Source organism: Magnolia sinica, chromosome 13, assembly GCF_029962835.1.
Source record: "Magnolia sinica isolate HGM2019 chromosome 13, MsV1, whole genome shotgun sequence".
NCBI lineage: Eukaryota > Viridiplantae > Streptophyta > Magnoliopsida > Magnoliales > Magnoliaceae > Magnolia > Magnolia sinica.
This window is the reverse complement of record NC_080585.1, coordinates 20,637,553-20,662,887: the sequence shown is the minus strand read 5'-3', so window position 1 is coordinate 20,662,887 and position 25,335 is coordinate 20,637,553. Positions and strand designations below refer to the sequence as shown.

The 25,335-nt window shown below is 41.9% G+C and overlaps 1 protein-coding gene across 5 annotated transcripts in view; it reads left to right on the top strand.

The window, feature by feature from the left end:
* The window catches only part of LOC131223152 (phospholipase D alpha 1), a 63,232-nt gene continuing 37,897 nt past the window's right edge, over positions 1 to 25,335 (top strand). For 3 of the 5 annotated variants that reach the window (XM_058218469.1, XM_058218468.1, XM_058218467.1), the window contains exon 1: positions 30 to 318. In XM_058218469.1, coding sequence (XP_058074452.1) covers positions 227 to 318 — 92 coding nt within the window. In that variant the 5' untranslated portion in view covers positions 30 to 226. Of the gene's footprint in view, positions 332 to 8,578; positions 10,569 to 23,446; positions 24,067 to 25,335 lie in introns of those variants that run through there. The other 2 variants (XM_058218466.1, XM_058218471.1) reach the window with 2 other exon arrangements.

Genomic DNA, 25,335 nt, shown 5'->3' with positions numbered 1-25,335 from the left:
CGCGATACATCGCATTCGGATCTTCCTTCCCTCCATCTCCTTCTTTCCTTCCTTTAACTGAAGACCTCTGCTACCTTCACAATATCTCCATATCTTCAATTTTCTTCCTCTAACTCCAAGCTATCAGATTTTCTTCAGTTCTGCAAAATCCTCGCTTAAAGTCACTCTACTAAGGTCAGATCGTTGTGTAATCCTAACCGTCTAGATCTCTCTTCTTCAATCATAGATGGCTCAGATTCTCCTGCACGGGACACTTCACGTGACGATCTTTGAAGCGAATGCACCGTCGCATAAAAGCGGCGGAGGTTGTGTATCGAAGTTCTTTCACAAGGTATCAGTTGAAGAAAATATAAAAAGAAAAAGAAGCACCACTCTTTTTGATAGACACACCCCTTTTTTTAAAGTCTGGTAATACAGTAGTGCAACGAAGTCCTTCTGGACGGTTATACATGTGAAATGTGTTGCACCTGATCCATAGCTCAAGTGGCAGACTGAGTGAAAGATACCTCGTTTCAACACTGAGGTCTTCGTATCGATTCCCTGGTGGGGCGGCTAACGGTGACGTGTGAACTGACAGTGGGGTGTACACACAAGCTAAAAAAAAAAAAGTTTCAGTAAAATACAGATATGATCCTCGATCCAAGGCTTTTATCCACGAGTTTTCAGGTCTGACAGGTGGGGATCAAAGTTCAGTGATCTGGACCGTTGGTCTGCTGATCCTAGCCTTTTGATTTGTCTGGCCTACAAATGGATGCTTAAAAAGGATCTGTAGCGGTCCATATCCAGCTAAGAAAAGACCATTGATTGGCGGCTAATGTCTCCAATTCTAGGAAATTTTTGGGGCATGGTCAATCCACGGTGAGATGCAACTGACCAACGGTCTGGATTACTAAACCAGGGAACTTGGTTGTTAGAACTGAGAACCAAGTACGTCGTGCAAAGCTCGAGGGGACAGAATTCTGTTCTTTGATGGGTTATTGTGATTTTGTTTTCTGGAAATTAGATGAATGAGAGTAGAATTTTGAAAGAATTTAGAGATTTTGAATTTTTATTTTTAGATGTGTTGAATTTTCACCGCCTAGTACTTATGCTGGTGAGGTTAATTGATTTTTGTGAGATGAAGGGGTAATGGACAGTCTATTTTCCATGAATTGCAGCAGTGTATTGACACCGGTAATGGCGTTATAACAGGAATAAGTGTTACCCTTTCTTTTTCGCCTTTTTTTCTTGTTCTTCTTGAAAAATACTCAACCAGTTTTTAGTAAGTGTAATATAGTGACTAGTATAATGGATGTGTGATGTTTTTTGGGAAGTTTTCAACGTTTTCTTTCGATTTTAAATTTTTTTTTACCCGTATAATACCTGTTACCGTTTCATAATGGTGATGCCCATTTTCTGTTGAATTTGTGTAATGCGGATATTCGTCCAAGGAAAATGTATAACGCGAATTTTAAAATGTAGATTTGTGAGCACTGATGACAATTTTATCCGATCTGACATAGTAGTAAGGGATCCACAATTGGAAGATCGCATCTCTTGGTTTGATAGCTATAGAGTGAAAGATGGATCTTTAGTATCTTTTCTTGGATTGTATGTATGTTTCATAATATTAGTTTCTTTACATTACTTCTTTGCATGCTTGAATTTGTCAATTTCATGAGATCTTGATTGCTTGGAGTTGAGATGGTGAAAATTTTCTTCCTAAATCTTCTACAAAACCAATGTTGGTTTTGCTTTTTGATGGAATTTTTTGTAGTTTAGAAATAATGTTTTTGATCAAGCAAAACTGATATAAGATCTCAGATTGGCATGTTGATGCACTGATTTCCCATAATAATAAATAGTTTCTTGGACAACCAAGATGCTGAGCAATGATCATTTGATTGAATTCCTTACCTCACCCTGAGTTGAGAGGGAAGGTCAATCTTATGACTCAGAATCCTGAAACTGATCATTTATCCTTCACCAGTCAATAATGTGATGGTAGAAATTTACTCCCCTGTGGGAAGAGCCGCTTCTTTCCTGCTTGCTAGGGTGGGCTTCCATTCACCAGCATAGACTAAAACTGTTCTCCTAGACACTTTGTTTTAGTCTTCTTGAACTGGCTTAAAAACAAGTTCCCATGATTTTAGAATATGAAAATTCTCATAATAAATATAAGAGTGACAGTTTAGTTTTGAGTTATGCGGATACAGAGGGATCGGTATCTTTGTGTATCTAGCATAACTTAGGTTGATTGTTGGAAGAACTCCTTTGGGGAAGGACGTGATGGGGTTTTTCTCCTCAGTTCAGAGGAGAGATTGGACAATATGATGTAAATCAAATGTGTTTTACCGTGCTACTCGACTGGTCGAGTGGGCTACTCTACCGGTTGAGGGTGGTGCTCAACCAGTCGAGTCCTGGCTTGACTCAAAGTCCAATGAACAAATTGGTTTGGGATTTCGAGGTACTCAACCAGTCGAGGGAGGTGCTCGACCGATCGAATGGGCCGCTCGACTAGTCGAGGTTATGTAGATTCATATCCGAATTTTGTGCGGACTGCGTAAATTTGAGGCGATTTTCTCAGAGGTGCGAAAGGGAGTTGTTTAAACTATAAATAGGAGTCCCTAGGACCGTTCTAGGGCATGCAAGAGAGTTTCCTAAAGCTTTGCAAGGGTTTGCTAAAGGGTTTATGGCTATCAAATGTGAGAGAGAGAGAGAGAAAGAGAGAGAAAGCTTGTGGAAGGGAGGTTCTTCTTATAGAGGTGATCTACTATGTACTTGACATCTCAGCGCTTTACGTCCTCGTGATCGGTGAGATCTCTCTGCTTTTCTTTATTCTCTTATTGTTTATCTACTCTTGCATGAGTGAAGAAGATTTGATCTAAGTGAGGTGTGCTTGTGATCGGTTGTAATGTTCTACTTCATAGTGGATTGTTGATCTGGACGAGGTCCCGTGGTTTTTACATTTTTGAGGATTTTCCACATAAAAATCTCTTGTGTCATGTGATTTATGCTTTGATTTATTTCATTGCTTTATTATCCCATAATTCTAGTGTTTTGGGGAGGCTAGATCTTAAGGTTTTGTGCAACGGTCCCCAACAAAGTGGTATTAAAGCGTACAGGTTTATTGAACGGAGTGGGATCGGTTTTGAATTATGGAAGGTGGCTCATCAAGGATGATCAGTCTTAATGGTTCTAACTGGACCATATGGAAGGCTAAGATGGAGGACTTGCTTTATTGCAAGGACTTATATGCTTCAATCTTAGTCATATCAGCAAAAACAAAGGATATGACAGATAATAATTGGAAGAAATTAGACCGGAAGGCAGCAGGGTTTATTAGACAATGGTTGGATGATTCTGTATTCCACCATGTGTCTACAGAGACCTCAGCCGCTAGCATATGGCTGAAATTGTAAGGGTTGTGTGAGAGGATGACCACCGGCAATAAGATTTTTCTAATAAGACGACTTATGAATCTTAAGTTCAAAGATGGTGGTTTTATGGCTGAGCACATGAATGAGGTCAGCAATATATTGAACCAGCTCTTCGCTATGAAGATGGTCATAGACAATGAACTACATGCTTTACTATTACTTAGCTCATTACATGATAGTTGTGAGATATTGGTGGTGTCTTTGAATAACTCTGCACTAAACGGAAAGGTGTCCATGGAATAGGTAACTAGCTGTCTCTTCAATGAGGTGATAAAGAGGAAGTCTCAAGGGTCTACTCAGCAAGAGGCCCTTGTGACACAAGAACGAGGGAGAGAAAAGAACAGAAAGAGCGGGAAGATCCGAGATAAATCAAAAGGCAAGTCAAGTACCAGGAAAGATGTTAAATGCTGAAATTGTGGTAAGAAGGGACACTATAAGCATGAATGTCGTAAAAAGAATGACAAGAAAGGAAAAGGAAAGGAGAAGAAAAATGAATTAAATTTCACTGTGGTCATTTCAGATGGTGACATTGTAGTTATTCTTTCAGGAGATCATGATGTTTACCTCACGGCTATGAGTCAAGACATCGGCTGGGTAATTGACTCGAAAGTCTTGTTTCATGCGTCTACACGCAGGGATTTCTTCCCATAAGTCAGGTGATTATGGGACCATGAAAATGAAAACTTCTGGCATATCAAAGATCGTAGGGGTCAGTAATATTTGTGTGAAGACCGATGTGGGCTACACATTAGTTCTCAGGGATGTGAGGCACATTATATACCTTCGCCTTAACTTAATGTCGACGGGAAGGTTGGATGATGATGGCTATGAAAGCTAATTTGTTGGTGGGCAGTGGAAGCTCATCAAGGGTTCATTAATCACAGTCATAGGAAAGAAGTATTGCACCCTTTACAAGGCAAGTGTCAATATGTACAAGGGTGGGTCGAACACAGTGAAAGATTCAGCTATCGACATGTGGCACAGGTGTCTAGGCCACATGAACGAAAAAGGGCTTCAGCTATTAGCAAAAAAGCGGCTCCTTCCAAATGTGATAGGTATACCTCTCAAAACCTGTTACAGCCATGGGGAGATGGTTCCGGCTCTTATCCCGGCTTCTACCTATTCCCCAGCTCGAATGAGTTGGGAGAAGTTCATATATGGGTATGAAATCAGATATCTGGAGATGTTTGGATTTGCTGAATGGACAATCATAGATATTTGTTCCTCATCATCGATGGGATTTCTCATCCGGGCGGCCATGGCTCGCCATAGTCCCACATATGCAGACAACGAGTCGTCAGTTTTCTGCCTCAAGGAAGCTAGATCTGCTCTTCTCGAAGCCATGTTCAGATTATAGGAGAATCTGTCAATAAATGCCTAAGAAAGTCTTTCTCAAGTCTTGATTTGATGGTTGTCCAGTGATGTATACTAATCCAAAGCATTACCCTTAAGGGATTTCTAGAAAAGCCGTATCAAGGCCCCATCATTCCCAGCTATCACATTGAGTTCCCCACAAAAGGATTTTAAATGTGTTATGGAGCAGCCACTACTGTCGTATCTCTTAAATTTCGGTACCTCAAAGTTTTGAGGTACCCTTGCATCCGGAAAGGAACATAAATCCCTGAATTTAGTGGATGGATGATCCACTCCTTGCTGCCTTTGTAGCTGATTTTGCACCATTTGTAATTGTTCCCACAACTCCTCGATTTCTGATCTGTTGGGCTACAGGTATCTTGCCCCTTGCTGCAAAGCTTGGGTTGTTTCCTCCTCATAAGGTTTAATTTCTTCGACCCTCTAGTTTCCGAGAGTGAGGGTTGTTGGAACGAAGATGGACTCCCAGTGGCGGGAGGTAAGTGAAATTGAATTCCGCTCCCTTTTAGGGGAGGATGTGATGTAAGGAAATGGCTCTCGCTTGGGATATCTATCAAATCCAGAATGTGACTCCCGTTAGGGGGAGTAAGTTGGACTCGAAACTGGCCCCATTCGTGGGCATCCACCAATTCTTATCTGTGACTCCCCTTAGGGAGAGTTTGTGTTGTAAGTTGATTGTTGTTCCCATTTTCGGGGAGATGTGCTGAGTAATGTATTAGAAGATGTGTGGGAGAGTTGCTCCCATTTGTATGTTGTTGTTAATCTTGTGCTGATTCTATAGGGAAAGGAAGAACAAGCTTTACTGGAGGAATAAGAGAAAGAGCAAAGGGAGTTTGTGGGATTGAGTTGTTTTGAATACTTGACTATGTTGCCTGCATGCTTGGTATGGTGCCTGGTACTAGGCAAAGCAATATTTCTTACAATACCTTGAGATTTTGAGCCATCTCATTCATGGTTGCAGTAGCTGGCGAGTCTGTGGGAGTTGCCGGAGGTGCCAGCATTGGTGTCGATGCCAGTGTTGGTGTCGGTACTGGTGCCGATGTTTCAGGAGCTGGCCGAGCTGCCAGCTCTTCTTCATGGGTAGCCATAGCTGCACAAGATTGGGTAGTCATGGCTCGGATTGATGCCTAAACAAGTGTAAGCCAAAGATTATTTATTTATTTTTGTTTTATGAATGCAATGCATGAAGAATGTCCTTTGAGATTTGAATACCGCACACTTTCGAGTCGAGTTTCAACTAGTGTGTCTAGGAAATCCCTAGTGGAGTCGTCATTCTGTGAACGCTAGGAGATCGGCACCCACACTTTAGGCGATTTTTGTTGTCTTTTATGTGGGGGTGTAATCTTAATTGTAATTTTGGAGTCACCACTAGCCACTTAATCTCAAAATCCCGCAGTCGGCTAGAACCTGCAGAATATGTAAGGTTTAGAGAAATTCGAAGATTCTCTTACCTTAAAGTGACTCCTGGTATGCGATCTGGGATTTCGGGTAAGGGACCTTGGTTACAAAGAGAGAAGGTGTTAGGCACCCTCTCTACACATACAAATGTACGGTCTCTACTTGGTGTGATAGGGGAATCTCAAAGGATGAATGATGTGAGTGGAGTAGGACTAGGCACACGTGGATTTCTGATGTGGTAGGATCTAAGATTTTGACAAGACACAAAGCATACATCCAAGGATGTGTCTAGAAGGCGGATGTAATGATGCTATGAAAAAGTAAAGAAAAGTGAACTAAATTGCTAAGAATTTCTGATGTGACAAGATCCGATGTACGGCAAGTCACAGAACATACGTTCACATGTGATCTAGAGAAGTAGGGGGGTTGAGAAGGGAAGAAATGTTATGATGAATGCTTATATGTAAACAAAATGAAAAAGATCTTTGGCTTGATCTTAAGTTAACTAGAACATAGACTACACCATGATCAATCCGAGCTAGACTATGAGATTGAGATGGTCGGGAGGAGGCTAAGGGGTAGCTGAAAAATCAGATCTTGGAGGCTTGAAGCTTCCTTCTCACCCTCAATCTTTTCCTCTCTCTCCCTCTCTTTATCTCTCTCTCTTGGATTATTGTTGTGTGAAATGTGAAAAGGAGAGGGCTATTTATAGCCTTATGGGATGGCATTGTGCTAATTGTTAGGTTTGTGAGGGGTAAAAGCTGACATGACAACTTGAGATTGGTTGAGGAGAGAGGGATGCTATATGGGATGCTCTAATAGGCTCTTGGAGGTAGGTAAAATGGTAAATAAGGTGAGGTAGGGGGTAAATCCATATAAAAGTTGACTTTGGGATGAGAGATAGTTGTTGCCCAGAGGGGACACCTGTCCGTTTTGGGGTGGCAGTCCGATTACCGACCACGGTAGTCTGACTACCTCCCAGGATGGGTTTATCCTGGGCTCTAGTCAGTGGCCTTTCTTTGGTGTTCTGGCTCGTCCAGAAGTCTTCTTTCGGGCTTTTGGGCTTAAATGGTTAGGTGTATTTTCAGGGTTTGTACTGATTCACATGTATGCTCTGGCTTGGGTGATGGTTTAGGGTTTGGATCAGGTTTTAAGCTAAGGTTAGATTGGGTTTAGGGTTTGGGCTGAGGTTCGGGCTAAGGTTAATTAGGCTGGATTTAGGTTTTAGGTTGAGGTTATGGTTTAGATTGGGATTAGGGTTAGGTTTAGGATATGATCAAGGTTTTCGGATTGTCCTCGTTCTCTTAATATGCTAGCCTGGGTGGGGTGTCTACAGTCGGCAGCAAGGTTTCCCAAGTTCGAAATTTGGCCCCTGGTTTTCTACTGTGGGAGGTCTGGAAGTCCAGAAACGCAGCTCATTTCAATGGGAAGCCCACCTCAATCGCTACTCTGTTGGCGTGGGTCCGCTAGTGGATGTCATGCATCAGCGGCCCTCCTGCCAGCGGGTCCCCTGTTGGTGCGGTACCTGCTGGCTCCTTCTCGCAGCAGAGTAACGTTGCTGGTGCGGCAACCTATTCAGTCAGCAGGTCCCCTTGTAAGGGCTAGTCCGATCATCCGCTCGGAGGTGATGAAGTGGAACAAGTCGTAGTCAATGTGTGAAGGTGAACGTGGATGGGTCCTCCAGAAACAACCTAGGTTCAGCAAGTGGTGGTGTGGTTTGTAGAGGAGACAAGGGGGTATTTCATCTTCGCTTTCTCGATGTGTTATGGTGTCGGGTCCAACTCCTACGCAGAGCTCTGGGCGGTGCATGATGGGCTGGTTTTTTACCTCTCTTGGGGCCTCAATCGAGTTATAATCGAGTTTGACTCGCAGTAGATTGTGAAGGTATTGAATGGGATCTCCCAGTCGGGTTGGAAGTGGAGTTACTGGATCTGCAGGATCAACAGGCTAAAGAGAAGGGGTCAGATAGTGTTTTCCCACATATTTAAGGAAAGGAATGCCCTAGCAAATGCCTTGCCGCGCCTGGGTAGCGAGAACCACGTGTCCGTCTATTTTGGCCAATTTTCTGACCTCCCTTCTCGGATCAGAGGCCTCCTTTCCTGGATAAGGTGGGCCTGGGGCGATCAAGGAGCGTTAGAGGCGGGGTAGTGTGGTTCCCTCCTTTTGTTTTGGTTTTTTTTTTTTGCCGGCTTCCTCGATGTTTAGCATTATGATAGGTTTCCCCTGGTCCTTTTTCTGTTGGGGAAACCTGAAATTTTATAATTACTTCCATACATCAATGAAGCGCCATTTTTGAAAAAAAAAAAAACTTCAGTGCTTCTTAATTAGTTTTCTTTGCTACTTTTTCTTTTCTTTCGCATTTAGTTTACACCTGTAAATCCTTTTTATAGATCGTGGAAAACATCAAGGAGACTGTTGGCGTTGGCAAAGGGACTGCCAAAGTGTATGCGACTGTCAATCTAGAAAAAGCTAGAGTTGGCCAAACCCGAATCATCGAAAACGAACCTTCTAACCCTCGATGGCACGAATTTTTTCACATCTATTGTGCCCATTTGGCCGCTTATGTTATCTTCACCGTCAAAGATGATAATCCGATTGGAGCAACACTGATTGGAAGAGCTTACATTCCCGTCGAAGAACTCCTAAATGGAGAGGTAATCGATCAATGGCTGGAGATCTTGAATAAAGACCGTGAGCCTATAGGTGGAGGTGCTAAGATCCATGTGAAACTACAATATTTTGATATTTCATGTGATCGCAACTGGGCACGGGGGATCAGAAGTCCGAAATTCCCTGGCGTCCCTTACACGTTCTTCCCTCAGAGGCAGGGATGCAAAGTCTCTCTGTACCAAGATGCCCACGTCCCTGACAACTTCATACCAAAAATCCCTCTTGCTGATGGAAAGTATTATGAGCCTCACAGATGCTGGGAGGATGTTTTTGATGCGATTACAAATGCGAAACACTTGATTTACATCACAGGATGGTCTGTGTACACCGAGATCACCTTGATAAGGGACTCTTGGAGGCAGAAGCCGGGAGGGGATGTGACGCTCGGAGAGCTCCTCAAGAATAAAGCCAACGAAGGTGTTAGAGTTCTGATGCTTGTGTGGGATGACAGAACCTCTGTGCCTTTACTAAAGAAGGATGGGTTGATGGCCACCCATGATGAAGAAACTGCAAAATACTTTGAAGGGACGGAAGTTCACTGTGTTCTCTGCCCACGAAATCCTGATGATGGAGGAAGCATAATTCAGGACCTGCAGATCTCTACCATGTTCACTCATCATCAAAAGATTGTAGTGGTAGACAGTGAGATGCCTATCAAAGGGTCACAGCAGAGGAGGATTGTGAGTTATGTCGGGGGTATCGATCTTTGCGATGGGAGATATGATACACAGTTTCATTCTCTTTTCAGGACCTTGGACACAGCCCACCGTGATGATTTCCATCAAGCCAATTTCACTGGTGCTTCAATCAAAAAAGGTGGTCCGAGAGAGCCCTGGCATGACATTCATTGCCGGCTCGAAGGACCCATTGCTTGGGACGTCTTGTTCAATTTTGAGCAGCGATGGAGGAAGCGAGGTGGGAAGGGCCTGCTTCTCGAGCTCAGATCTCTTTCTGATATCATCATCACCCCATCTCCTGTCATGTTCCCTGAAGACAGAGAAACATGGAATGTGCAGTTATTCCGTTCTATTGACGGAGGAGCTGCTTTCGGCTTCCCTGAGACACCAGAGGATGCAGCTAGAGCTGGGCTTGTTAGCGGAAAGGATAACATCATTGATCGGAGCATTCAAGATGCTTATATACATGCCATCCGCCGAGCGAAGGATTTTATCTACATTGAAAACCAGTATTTCCTTGGCAGTTCCTTTGGGTGGAAAGCAGACGGCATCAAGGTTGAAGATATTGGTGCATTGCATATCATTCCCAAGGAGCTATCACTAAAGATTGTCAGTAAAATTGAAGCTGGAGAGCGGTTTACCGTTTATGTTGTGATTCCAATGTGGCCTGAGGGGTTGCCAGGGTCTGCTTCTGTGCAAGCGATATTAGATTGGCAGAGAAGGACAATGGAGATGATGTATACCGACATCGCTGAGGCCCTACGTGCGAAGGGGCTTGAGGCAAACCCCAGGGATTATTTGACGTTTTTTTGTCTTGCGAACCGTGAGGTTAAGAAGGAGGGGGAGTATACTCCGCAGGAGGAACCTGAGGCAAACCCCAAGGATTGTTTCACGTTTTTTTGTCTTGCGAACCGTGAGGTTAAGAAGGAGGGGGAGTATACTCCGCAGGAGGAACCAAAGGCCAATTCTGATTATAGTAGAGCTCAGCGGGCCAGGCGATTCATGATATATGTTCATGCCAAGATGTTGATAGGTATGCAATTTCCCTGCCACTCAACTTTAATAATATATCATGACTCGAGTCCGATGAGTTATGGTTTCATATTTTGTTTGAGTCAATGAAAAACCTGCTGATTTTAAGTAGTGTCAGCTGTTTTCACCTTGTTTTTCTTTAAGTTGGATTTGAACTGGGTACTCGGAGCGTATCCAAATCAAGTCGACATGGCTGAATTCCTGGGGTAGTTTAACATGACTACAAAGTAACAATTTTCTCTTCAAATCTCATGGAAGACAATAACTTTTACCATTTGGATTGCCTTTCATTTGGGAATACATTGCCGTTGTTGGAGATGAAAATTCAACCACACTATATTTTCTCACTTCACTACTCCACGATAATTTTTACTATTGATATGGACCTGATTTTTCAATGATAGAATGGAATTTATTCTAGTCCAACAATGATTGAAATCCCTCTTGATTTATTATCAATATCCAAAAATGCCACCGACTGAGAACTGAGCCGAGTCGACTCAATCTGGCCAGGCTCTAGTATCAAGTCCAGACTTTGGCATCCATAAAATGAGTGGATCTGTCATTGATTTCGTTGAAATGAACCTGAAAATTGAAAGATTGATTTCTGGGTTAAGACCAACTTTTGCAAATTGATTTATATTGTAATATAAATAAACCACATTCTGCTCAAAATGTACTGAGTTGCTCCTGATAATGTCTAGAGGAGGTTTTCTAATCCTGCATGCTTTGTGTTGCTCAGGCCATCCATGTGGCAGCACATGTGCTATACTGGCACTTGTAGTGAACATCCAAGCTGTCCACCTTGTTGGCCCTTCCATCTGGATTCCCTAGTGTAAAAGTCAGTCTGGTCCACTCATCAGGTGGCTACATTGTATGAAGGGAAATTCACCGTACTAACCTCACAGTTTGTGTAAATTACCTAGAAAGCTATGACATTCCGTATATCCTAAGAGTTATTTTCTGACAACTTTTGAAGATTGTTTCGGACGAAAATGCCTTTGTCCTTGGTTCAGGAGTTGTACAGTCCTGGAGTGAAGTAGAAGTCACCTGCTGCTCCAACGCCCGAGAAAGCAATGGATCGGCTACTCCCCCTGCCGCCAGCTAATGGCTAGTTCTCGGTGGTTGCTAGGACCCACCCCCATATATGTGTTTCATCCATATGGTCCATATATTTTTCCAGATCATTTAATGGTATGAGACCAAAAATGAGCTATATCCCAATCACGTGGACCACACTATAGGAAATAGTGTTGAATGAGCATCGTAGACCATTAAAATGATCCCTCTCATTTTTGGGATTAAGCACTAAAATGATATATCAAAACAGATGAACGATCGTGCCTTTCACTGTAAAAACAGATGAACGGAATGAATGAAACACATACGTCATGGTTAGGCCTATGGCTGGTGACAGGGGGAGTAGCCAATCCGTTCTCCCCCAGAGAATACGGAAGAATATATGAGCTTGGAAGGACCGAATGTCCCCTTTCACATGCACCTTTTACAGAACTTCTTATTCTTCTTTCGTTTTTATAAAAAAATGAAAATCTAGGGACCAACTGCCAGAGAGGGACGTTATTTGTCCTTGGCTGAAATTCTCTTCCACTACGAGGTGCGTATTTTATTTTTTTATAGACATTTTGATAAGGTAAAGGAAGATCAGAGTTGAGAAGGTTCTTATCACGTGAAGGGATCCTACTGTAGGGCACACCTCAATCAAACCTCCACCACCGATAGTAGAAAATCACGACTTCAAGTTTTCAAACCTTCCACCCTCCAAGAAATCAAACCTCGACCACCAATAGTGACAACCACAACCCTTCACGTATTAAAAACCACGACCCAGACGAAGGATCGTGGTTCCCATACACATTGGTTCTTGGTTGTCATGTTATAAGGATCATACTTTTCACATGCACATGAGTCGTGGTCATCATGTTGCATGGGTTGTGGTTGGCAGATGTTATGGGTCATGGTTGTTATGTCAGATGGGTCATGGTCGTCATGTTATAAGGATCGTGCCTTTCACTGCCTTGTGAACCACGACCCATTTCGGTTGAAAACCACGACCCTTCGAGTGGTTCGTGGTTGTCAATCACGACACCTATATAACATGTCAACCATGACCCATATAACGTGTCAACCACAACCCATATAACATGTCAACCACGATGCAACATAGTAGGGCCAACGAGTTAGGACTTTAACGTGGCCCTTACAACCACGACCCTTACCACATGACAATCATGACCCTCACCATGACCCTATATGATATTCTATTGCACCCGAAAATTACATTATACGTGAACTTCGCAAGATGACTATAAAATCAATAAGTAAACATTCGTTTAATTACAAGAATAATAGGACAAGGAAGAAGAATAGTGACTGGATATGAGCTACAGGTGGGCCAATTTGAGGTCTTCAAATCTTTTAGCGGTCTGAGCTTCGCTTCATTTGCCGCGTTATACCTCTCGATCTAGTGCAACCTTTTCTCATTAAAGTCCTGCTCGTGAGACCAAGCGGAACAACACTGCTCAATTTCTCTGTCTACCTCAGAGAAATTATCTCCGAGTTGTCGAAGTTTTGAAATTGTCTTCAGAATTTTCTTTGGAGGCCATTGATCTTCAGGAAGATCGTCAACATCCCTGAGGAAAGGGAAGGGATCACCCATAAAGGAAGAACGCGAGAAGGACTTGATGCCTTCTTTGAATATCTCATCCATTATTTTGGTTGAAAGAGCAAAGAAATCCATGAATGCTTAAGGTGTTGTAATAAAGATTCTGGTTCGGATTGGCTTATGAAAGTAATTTAAAACCCAAGTACCACTTTTATAGGCTGGTGAATGAGTGGTTAATGTGATTAGGATGTCATTCGATTATTAATTTTTCGATGTTAGGAATATCGTTTTTCAGGATTATAAGGAAATAGTGAAATGAATGTGATTTCCTGAAAAGGAATGTGACGCTATTACCGAATGGGTCATGGATATGACGAGCAATGGATCGTTGTTGTCATCCACAATGGATCTTGGTTAGGAACCACCACCCAGTGTGTATGACAACCACGACCATGTCGTGTGATCGTGGTTGTCATCCACTTGGATGGTAGTTTTGATGAACAATGGAATGTTGTTGTATATGGGTTATAGAACGTGGTTGCCAACCACGATCCATATACCTGACAACCACGACCCATGTAACATGAGAACCACGACCCATATCAATTGACAACCACGACTCAAGGTGGATGACAACCACGAACCAATGTGGATGATAACCACGACCCATATAAGATGACAACCAGTATCATGCATTCCTGACAAGTTGTACCCATTCAATTTTTTTCACAGATTAACCAATATTTGAAGAGTATGGGTCGTAGGCCTATATTATGTTATTATGACGGAGAGAATGTACATGACAAGAGAGTGTTTACCTACGATGATGGAGACTCAAAGATAATTGTTGTAAGTGATGATATTACATATCGACAACTCATAGATAAAATGCATTAGATTACGAAGACTGCATCGGATGAATTCGATTTGATAATTAAAGTTGTATACGGTGATGCACTACATGGATTCCTCCGCCCACATATAATCAAAGACAATGAAGATCTCGAACCATATATGTTATTCTGTGGGACTCTTTCAACACAAATAGCATTGTATGTAGAGAAAGTGAGACGTTGTCCTTTCGCTGAGGATAACAACATAGATTATACTTCACATTCAAACCTATCGTCTCTTCATTCGCAGCCTTTAAGCAATGATCGGATAGTCAATGATTCCAATATACATCGTCCTTCAAGTAATGATATCACGATCGAGGAGTCAACAATTCCAATATAAGCGGCCTTTCATGTAACGATACACATCATGATCTAGGGAATGATGACAGCAATATATGTAGCCCTTCAAGTAACGATCAATTTCAAGGAACAGCTGACCAGTGCAATCTCCAAATCCCATCTGTCAATGATCCGTCTGTTGATCCATCCATGCAAGTCAATCCGCAGCCTATAAACTTAAATTTACCCATACCGGTGTATGAAGAAAATGAAGATATTCCTATATCATTGTATATTGTCTTTGCTCCATCTGATGAAGCTTTTGTCAATTTAGATCATCAAGGATATCCGGAATTTGTGGAAGATCCAATCGAAATGTCTGTCAGGCAAGTGTTTAAGGACAAAGGTCGATTACAACATTTTCTATGTAAATATACAATGCGCCACAAGTTTCAGTATAAGGTCTTGAAGTCTACCAAGCTGAGATATATGATTAGGTGTATTATAGAAAATTATAGTTAGAGGATGCATGCTTCAAAGTTGGATGGTAAAGGGATGTTCAAGATAAAGACTTACAACTTAAAGCATATATGTAGCATGTCATTTGAGGCGATACGCCACCCTAAGTCAACGATCATGGATGACGGTCGTGATATAGTAACCTCAAAGAGGAAGGGAAGAGATCATCACCAAGCCCCCAATTTGATAAGTAGTGAATTTGGTATTAGTCGTATGAGTTTGGGACTGATTTGCACACTAAAAGAAATTCAATAACGTATGAGTGAGATATGCAGGGTTGAGATCAACTACGAGAAAGTGTAGAAAGGTAAAGAGATTGCAACGGAACAAGTCTTAGGATCTTACAAGGGTTCTTATAATAAGCTTCTGGCCTATCTTCACAAGTTGAGAAAGACCAATTTCGAGATTGTGACAAAGTTACAGGTGAATGACGAAACAAAAAGTTTTGAACGATGCTTTATTACAATTGGACAGTGCATCAAAAGCCTACATTTACATATTTGGAGGGTCTTATGTGTTGATGCGACACATTTAATAGGAAGGTATAAGCGTATTTTCTTCATGGTTATTGCATTGGATGGAAATAATCACATCCTCCCTATGGCATATGGGATCAGAGAATCCGAGAATAATAGTAGTTGGAGGTGGTTCCTTGGAATTTTTTCTAAAGCAATCAAGATTCTTCCAGGACTAGTTGTAGTGTCAGATCGTTATAAAGGGTTGGTCAATGAAGTCCCTAACATTTTTCCATATGCGATCCATGGATATTGTGCTCATCATATTCTTAGAAACATGAAGAAGGCATGTTCGGATAATTCTATGAGGAAATACTTTTAGGGTGCTATTAACACATACCAGACATCCACGTTTTGGGAGATGATGCGATGCATTCAAATGTTGAATCACACAACATATCAGTTCCTTAATGGTATAGAAAAGGAAAGATGGGCATCCGTTTTCTTTCCTGACATAAGGTATAACATTGTAACTACCAACATCGTTGAAAGCATGAATGAGCTGTTCGTAGATGTACGAGAGTACCCCATTACGAAACTTTTTGAATCAATAAGGAGTAAAATCCAAAACTTCTTCCTCCGCCGACGAGACGAAGCTTGTCTTGCAAGAAAATTTTAACTCCTTAGGCAAAAAAAAGATTGTCTGAACTTTATCACTCAGAAGTGCGAAAGACACAGTGTATCGCGATTTCAGCAGATGAGTTCCAAGTGACCGCATGGGGAATGACCGATGTAGTGAAGCTAAGAAAAATGAAGTGCACGTGCGGTGAGTTTGGAAAAATGTTGTTGCCTTATATTCATGTGTTAGCGGCTTGTAATAAGTATCAGCTTGATATGTACAAATACTGCTCCCCATTCTAATTCAATGAAACATATCGTAAAACATACCTAGAGTTAGTTTACCGAGTACTTAACAAGATACAATGGAACATTACAGACGAATTAAAGGCTTTATGTGAGAATATGAAGCCTCCAGAAATGAGAAGATCTGCTAGAAGACAGAAAAAGGTTCGAATTACATTCAAGGGAGAAGATAGACCAGCACCCAGATGCTTGAGATGCAAATAAATAGATCACAATCGGTGTCGATGCACTTTTGTCCCTGCAGGCTGAGCCTAAGCTGATGATGACTTTTTATTTTGATTTTTTTTAATATTTTATTGTTTGTGATAATGTAATGTGAACTGTAATATACTTATTGATTCATGAACCTTGGTGCATATTAACCATGATCCAATGTGGATGATAACCACGATCCGTTGTGCATTTGAACCACGACCAGAGAGAAAATTGTGAACTTAATAGTGGGTCGTGGTTGTCATGACATATGGATCATGATTGTTATGTTGTATAGGTCGTGTTTCTCATAAGGTCGTGGTTGTCAACGACTATCCAACCTCAAAGACAACCACAATCCATTACAACTGTGAACCACAACCAATTTAACATGACAACAACAACTCATATCAACTACAAACATTGCTTCATGTATACCACGACCCATATAACACGACAACAACGACCCATATATCATTCCATTCAAGGTCGATATATTATGACAACCACGACCCATATACAACATTACAACCATGACCCATATACAATGACAGTCACGAACCATGTATCATGTTAATCACGACCCAATGTGGATGATAATCACAAATCTTTGTGCATTTGAATCACGACACAAAGATGGAAATATTGTACATAATAATAGGTCGTAGTTTTCGTGACATATGGATCGTGGTTGTCATGTTGTATAGGTCGTGTTTCTCTCAGTGCCATGGTTATCAACAACGATCCAATACGGATGATAACCATGATCCATTACCAATATAACAGCCACGATGCATGCAAAATGCCAACCACAACCCATGCAGCACGACAACCACGACTAGTATAACATAACAACCACGAACCCATATCAACTGACAACTACAATTAATGCTACAAGTCAAGCACGACCCATATAACACGACAACCATGATTCATATAACACGACAACCACGACCCATCTATCATTCCATTCAGGATCCATATTTCATGACAACCACGCCCTATACAACATTACAACCACGAGCTATATATAATGACAGTCATGACCCATGTATCATGTCAACCATGACCCAATGTGGATGATAATCACGAACTATTATGCAATTGAACCACGACCCAAAGTTGAAAATAATGTACTTAACAATAGGTCGTGGTTTTCATGATACATGGATCATGGTTGTCATGTCAATGGGTCGTGCTTTCACTTAGGGTCGTGGTTGTCAACAACGATCCAATATAGATGATAACCATGATCCATTACAAACATGACAGATGATGCATGCAAAATGTCAACCACAACCCATTAGTCATATGAATAACGACCCATGTCATCTGATAATCACGACCCTTCTAACATGCAAACAACGACTCATATAACATGACTTGAACGAGCCATATCTACTGGAACCCACAAACCAATAAACAGGGCCGCCCTTCCATTTGATAAGGAATCATGTTGCCTGGGTCGTGGTTGCCACATTGTTGTATGTGTATAATCCATGCCGCCCATCTTTTTTGTCGTGTCATTTTAGGGCTAGGGCCCAAATATCAGCCTGATCCAAAGCTCGTGCGGGTCACATAATAGGAAAAATGCGTGACAATGGAACCCGCAGTTGAAACTTTTCAGGCTAGGACTTTTTGGGCCCACGCCGCCCATCCTTTTTTGTTGTTTCATTTTAGGGCCCAAATATCAGCCAGATCCAGAGCTCGTGTGGCTGGTGCTCGGTGGTCTGTGGGCCACCGAGTACAGTTGGGATGTCAAATAAATAGTAGAGTGGGAATATGTTTATATGGGATCCATTCCATTCATCTAACAAGGAATCATATTTTCACCATGTATCATAAATTTTGTTTAAATATAATAATCATTTATATCACATCATTAGGAAAAGTGTCATATCCACGAACCATTTAACATGACAACAATGACCCATATGTAATGACAACTTCGACACATTTAATATGAAAATTACGACCCATATATAATGACAACCACGACCAATGGAAATGACGACCCATTACAAACACGACCCATATCACATGAGAACCACGACCCCATATTGCATGACAACTACGATCCATGACAAGCACTTCTGTCATTGAGCTACAGAGTTTTCCTTCACGACCATAATTATAATACAATATGAATAACAGTTCTCTTCAATGGGCACCCAGCGAGCTAAAAAACTCTGTTGAGAATGTCTTGCTTTAATAACCACGACTCCAGGGGAAACAATGACCCATATAACACAGTCACTGCCAGAAGAGAAGCTAACGCTGCACTCTCACTTCTGTCACCGCCAGAAGAGAAGCTAAAGCTGCACTCTCACTTCTGCCACTACCAGAAGAGCAGCTAAAGCTGTTGACAAACACGACCATAGTTACAATATGAAGAACAGTTCTCTTCAACGGGCACCCAACGAGCTGAAAAAATCTTTTGAGAATGTGTCTTCTGAATTTCTTGTGAAGGCTGTTGATCTTCAGGAAGATTGTCAACATCCCTGAGGAAAGGGAGGGATCACCTATAAAGGAAGAACGCGAGAAGGACTCGATGGCTTCTTCAAATATCTTCTCCATTATTTTAATTGAAAGAACAAAAAAATCCATAAATGCTTAATGTGTTGCAATAGGATTCTGGTTCGGATTGGCTTGTGAAAGTAATTTAAAACTCAAGTATCACTTTTATAAGCTGGTCAAACATTCTGGTGGGTTGTGCTAATTCCGAGTATATTACAAGGAAGTAGCGACATTAATTTGATTGCCTAAAAAAGAGTGAGTGTGGCACTGATTCCGAAGGATCGCGTTAATTCTGAAGGGAAGGGTCGTGGATATGACGAACAATGAGTCGTTGTTGTCATACACATAGGGTCATGGTTGGGCACAATCCTGTGTGTATGACAACCACAAGATTGTCAAGTGATCGTGGTCAACATGCACATTGGATCATTGTTTTTATCCACGTTGGATCGTGGTTATCATCCAACGTTGGATCGTGGATTGGTAGAAAACGGATTGGCAACCACGACCCGTGTAACCTGAAAACCACTACCCATATCACACGAGAACCACGACCCATATAACATGAGAACCACGACCCATATCACACAAAAATAAATGAACAGTTGTCATGTTATATGGGTCGTGGTTCTCATACTATATGGGTCGTGGTTGCCATTCTGTTTTCCTTCAATCCACGATCCAGAGTTGGATGGCAACCACGATCCAACGTGGATAAAAACCACGATCCAATGTGCATGTGAACCACGATCACACGACAAGGTCGTTGTTTTCATACACACTGGGTCTTGGTTCCCAACCACAATCCATTGTAGAAGGCAACCACAACCCATTGTTCGTCATACCCATGACCATTCCCTTCAGATTCAGTGCGACCTTTCAGAATCAGTGTTACATCCCTCTTTTTTCAGAAAATCACATTAATGTCATTTTTTCCACGTAATCCATTGGGAATCAGCGCGACCCTTCAGAATTCGCGTGACCGTTCAGAATCAGTGTGACCCTTTGGAATCAGCACTTTGACAATGACCAAAGAAGTGAGAATGCAACCTAGGTCAAGCCTTAAAATGATCTACAAAAAATAAATGAATGGTTGTCATATTATATGGGTCGTAGTTCTCGTGTTATATGGGTCATCGTTCTTATGTTATATGGATCGTGGTTGTCATTCTGTTTTCCTCCGATCCACGATCCAACGTTGGATGACAACCACGATCTAACATAGATTAAAACCACAATCCAACATGCATGTGAACTACAATCACACAACAGGGTCATTGTTGTCATACACACTGGGTCGTGGTTGCTAACCACGATCCATTGTTGAAGACAACCACGACCCATTGTTCGTCATATCCACGACCATTCTCTTCAGATTCAACACGACCCTTCGAAATCGGCGCCATGTCCTTCTTTTTTTAGGAAATCATATTAATGTCGTTTCTTCCAGGTAATCCGTTGGGAATTAGTGTCGTTTCTTCCACGTAATCCGTTGGGAATCAGCGCGACCATTCGAAATCCGCGCGACCGTTTAGAATTAGCGCGACCCTTCGGAATCAGTGTCTTGACCATTGAATGACCAGCCTATAAAAGTGGTACTTGGGCTTTATATTACCTCCACGCCAATCCGAAGCAGAATCCTTATTTATTATAACACCTTACGCATTCATGGATTTCTTTGCTCTTAAAATCAAAATAATGAAGGAGATATTCAAAGAAGTTATCCAGTCTCTATCGCGTTTTTCCTTTATTGGTGATGCCTTCTCTTTCCTCAACGATGTTAACGATATTCTTGAAGCTCAACGTCCTTCATAGGAAGTTCTGAAGACAATTTACGAACTCTTGCAACTTAATAATTTCAACAAGCATCCAACCAGCAGAAAAACTATTGCCTATGGGTCATGGTTGACCTGATTTCCTGCTCCTCCTAGAATGCATCACAACCATGACCCATACCTCATGACAAACTAGCACGACCCCATATAACATAGCAACCACGACCCATATTACATGACAACCATGACCCATACAACATGACAACCACGACCATAATTACAACACAACATGAAGAATAATTCTCTTCAATGGGGCACCCAGCGAGCTGAACAGGTCTGTAGAGAATGTCTTATTTAAGCCTGGCCTCCTCAACAGAGTTTTTGATCAAGCTAAAACAAGACAGTCTCTACAAAGCTGTTCAGCTCCCTGGGTAGCCGTTGAAAAGAACTTTTCTTCATATTGTGTTGTAATTATGGTTGTGGTTATCATGTTGTTTGGGTCATGGTTGTCATATTGTACGGGTCGTAGTTGTCATATAATATGGGTCATGGTTGTCATGTAAATTTTATCATGGTGCAATGAATATCGAATGGGTCATGGCTTGCATATTGCATGTGGCGCTGATTCTAAAGGGTCGCGCTAAATCCGAAGTGGAAGGAATAAAGTATGATAATATCGTCATTTGTAAACTTAAGTGGAAGAAACTTGCAGAGTCTTGCGCATCACTAGGCTTCTCTTCTGGAAGTTACTGTGTTATAGGAGTCGTGGTTGTAATGTTATAAGTGTCACGGTTTTCATGTTATATGGGTCGTAGTTGCCATGTTGCATATGTCATAGTTGTTATGTTATATGGGTCATGATTGTAATATTATATGGGTTGTAGTTGCCATGTTATATGGATTGTGGTTGTCATATTGCCTTGATCGTGGTTGTGGTTTTTAACGTGTTTTCTTCATTTCCTACCAAGCCGTTTGTACCAATTCATCCACTTTATTGGCTATCTTGCTGTGGCCCCAAAAAGTCCTAACTTAGGCAGTATCCACTTCTATCCACCTTATCGGCAGATATTTAGGCCTTACCCCTAAAATGACACGTTAAAAAGGATGGCCGATGTGGATTATAAAAGGAAAGGATTATGGATTATGGACCGCATGGATGGAATACATAAGCACCGAGCCTTCCATAATCCATGCCGTGTATTGCCCTGTGGAAGGCTCAACTTGTTTGGCCCATAACCTTGTATCATGGTTATCCGGTTACATGGCTTGTGATTGTGACTATATAAGGATCATGGCCTGAATGTTGTTACGGATCGTAGTTGTCATGTTATATGGGTCGTGGTTTGCATGTTACACAGATCGTGGTTGTCACCTGATGTGGGTCGTGGTTATCATGTTACATGAGTCGTGGTTGACACTGTATATGGATCTTGCTTGTCAACCATATTCCATGCAATATACAACAACGATTCATTGTGCGTTTGAACCACTCACACCCCCATTGTCCATGACAACTAGGGGTCATGGTTGTCACGATAGATGGATCGTGGTTGGCATCCACGTTCAACGACCCATATACAATGTGGGCCCATATGTATTGTGGTTCTCATGTTATATGGGTCGCGGTTGTTACATGTTCTACGATGGATCATTTTAATGCTTGATCCGAAAAATGAGGGGGATCATTTTAATGGTCTATGACGCTCATTCAACATTGTTTCCTATAATGTGGTCCACTTACGATTGGGATATAGCTTTTTTTTGGTCTCATACCATTAAATGATCTGGAAAAATATCTAGACGACATGGATGAAACACATACATGGTGGTGGGTCCAAGCGACCACCGAGAAACAGCATTGGCTGGCGGCAGGGGGAGTAGTTGATCTGTCGCTTTCTCGGGCATTGGAGCAACAGGTGACTTCTACTTCACTCCAGGACCGTACAACTCCTGAACCAAGGACAAGGGCATTTTTGTCTGAAACAATCTTCAAAAGTTGTCAGAAGATCACTCTTAGGATATATGGAATATCATAGCTTTCTAGGTAATTGACCCAAACGTCGAGGTCAGTACGGTCGATTTCCTTTGTATAAAAACAAATGGACATCCGAAAGAACTTGTTTTAGGCATATGGTTGTTTCATAAGTGGAATGGCTTGATTTTTGCGCAGAGGCATCTAAATATGGGGCCTTATGATGGACTGTTTGGATATTGCACATGTATGCTATCTTGGCACATGAGCTGGAATGAAGTGGGATGGGTTATATACCTGTGGGATTAATAAACCTATATATTTAGAGCAAATAAATAATTCGAAAGTCCTTTTCAAAATCCCAAATATTCCTTCTTTAAAATAAAAAAAAATTATTATTGCAAGGCATACTTTTTTGTTTTTTCTTTCTTTCGAAAATCGGGTTTCCTTGTCGTTGGACCAGATTGAAATCAACTAAACAAGAATTTCATAGCCCCGAATCTGAGTGAACTCCAAATTCTGTTACTCGATCAAGTTTTTTTAGTTTAAAAAGCTCAAGATGTGGTTTTGGATTACACAGTCATTGCTTTGCCAGTTTTAAAAGCAATTTAGATTGGCACCATTTCCCAATCCGTTCAACTCGGCCAGATTGGAATTCTTAAACACCGGCGAGCCTGTCTTTGATTAAAAGTGGTTGTATCTTAACTTCCGTATTTGTTGGTTGCAGTCGATGATGAATACATAATCATTGGGTCCGCAAACATCAATCAGAGGTCGATGGATGGCGCGAGGGACTCTGAGATAGCCATGGGAGCATACCAGCCATACCATCTGGCGGCCAGGGAGCCCGCCCGTGGACAGATCCATGGGTTCCGGATGGCATTGTGGTACGAACACCTCGGCATGCTCGACGACACTTTCATCCAGCCTCAGAGCATGGAGTGCATTCAGAAGGTGAACAACATCGCAGAGAAGTACTGGGATCTCTATACAAGCAAGACGCTTGATAATGACCTCCCGGGTCACCTGCTCAGCTACCCAGTTGGGGTCACTAGTTCAGGAGACGTCACAGAGCTGCCGGGTACAAAGTTCTTCCCTGATACCAAGGCTCGCGTTCTCGGCACCAAAGCCAAGTACCTGCCTCCTATACTCACCACATAAGAATGACAAGTGAGTAGTTTCTTCTTCCTGTCATTCTCAGTACCTCTCTCCTTTTCTTTTCTTTCAGCAGTGATTGTGATTGTAGAGACTGCTGGAAATGTTTGTTAACGTAGTGCAGGTGTTTTTAGACGAACTGACGAGCCTGCCTTCTCTTCCACCCAAGAAAGAAAAAACCGGTCCGCTTCATCCATGATGTTGGCTGAATCCGAAATGCTACATTGTTGCTGTTCTCGAGTTTATTGCTAAACGAGAGAAGTCTACCTGCCTAAGTAGACTTGATTGCATATGTTAGCTGGCCCAAAAATCAATCTCGTCTGATCATCAGGCCACACTTGTATATTGAATGTGGACTGTTGGTTGATTGTCGTAGCATTCTGCTTCTTTTATCCTGCTCATTGGGTGGAAATGGCACAGCTCAAAGGACATATGCTAGTTTTGCATACTGTGGTTCGTTTGTTTGTTAGTTAGTTTGTTTGTTTGTTTTTCCGACTCGTCTATGATCAGAACTGTTAATCTGGTGGGCCCCTATTTTTATGGATAAAATTGCAAAGGCTTCCTATCTGAAAGTAGTAATCATAGAGTTGTTGGATTGTTGACTGTTGGGGGTGGGGCAATGGCTTAAAACTGTCCATTTACAGAGCAAACATAAGACAGTTAAGTTAGTTGACGCCAAGGAGAATTTGGGATACGGCCCATCTAACAGTGGGCCTCACCAGATAAACTGGTTGGGACACTGGAGCTGATTGGAACACCCAATGTGCCCAGGCTGTGATTCTTCTTCCATTTTCACCTGATTTCATCTCCACCTTTAAATACCAAGGTGAACATGTGGTGTTTGAAACAGTTGTTTAGGTGGGCCGTCATGTCGGTAGGCCATGTCACAAAAATAAGATGAGCGGTATAGATTGTCATAGTCATTGGAAAGTGACCTGCAATTAGGGAATAGTTGAAACATTAAAACTCAGAGCTGGATGGTCAGAGTTGTTCGATAGCTGTAATTTTTGGCCCATGGCCCATCCACACCGTACCTCACCAGATTAACGGTCCCTGTTGCCACATGCTTCGCATGTGCACCTTGCGGGGGAATTGATGAAGCTTATGTTCTTTAACAATGGCAGTCACCTCCATAGTTCACTTAGTGAGGCTGCTAGACAACACATTCTTGATTTATTCAAAATGCATGGTGGTGGCCCATCTGGTGAGGTCTGGATGATGTACAACAACTTCGCCTACATTGAGGAAAGGGTCCCAATCCGGTCATGATTTTGAATCTTGATTTGTAAAAGACTGATCTGTGCTGAAAAAATGATGTGGAGTGAGTTGTGGACACTTTCATGGCAAAGATGGGGCTGAAGGCGTGATTGGAGGCGGAAATGATCAGGATGTCAGTTGCATCTTGCAAACTGGAATAAGTCTTTCGTCATATTATATATGATTTTGGATAGGAGAAGCTAC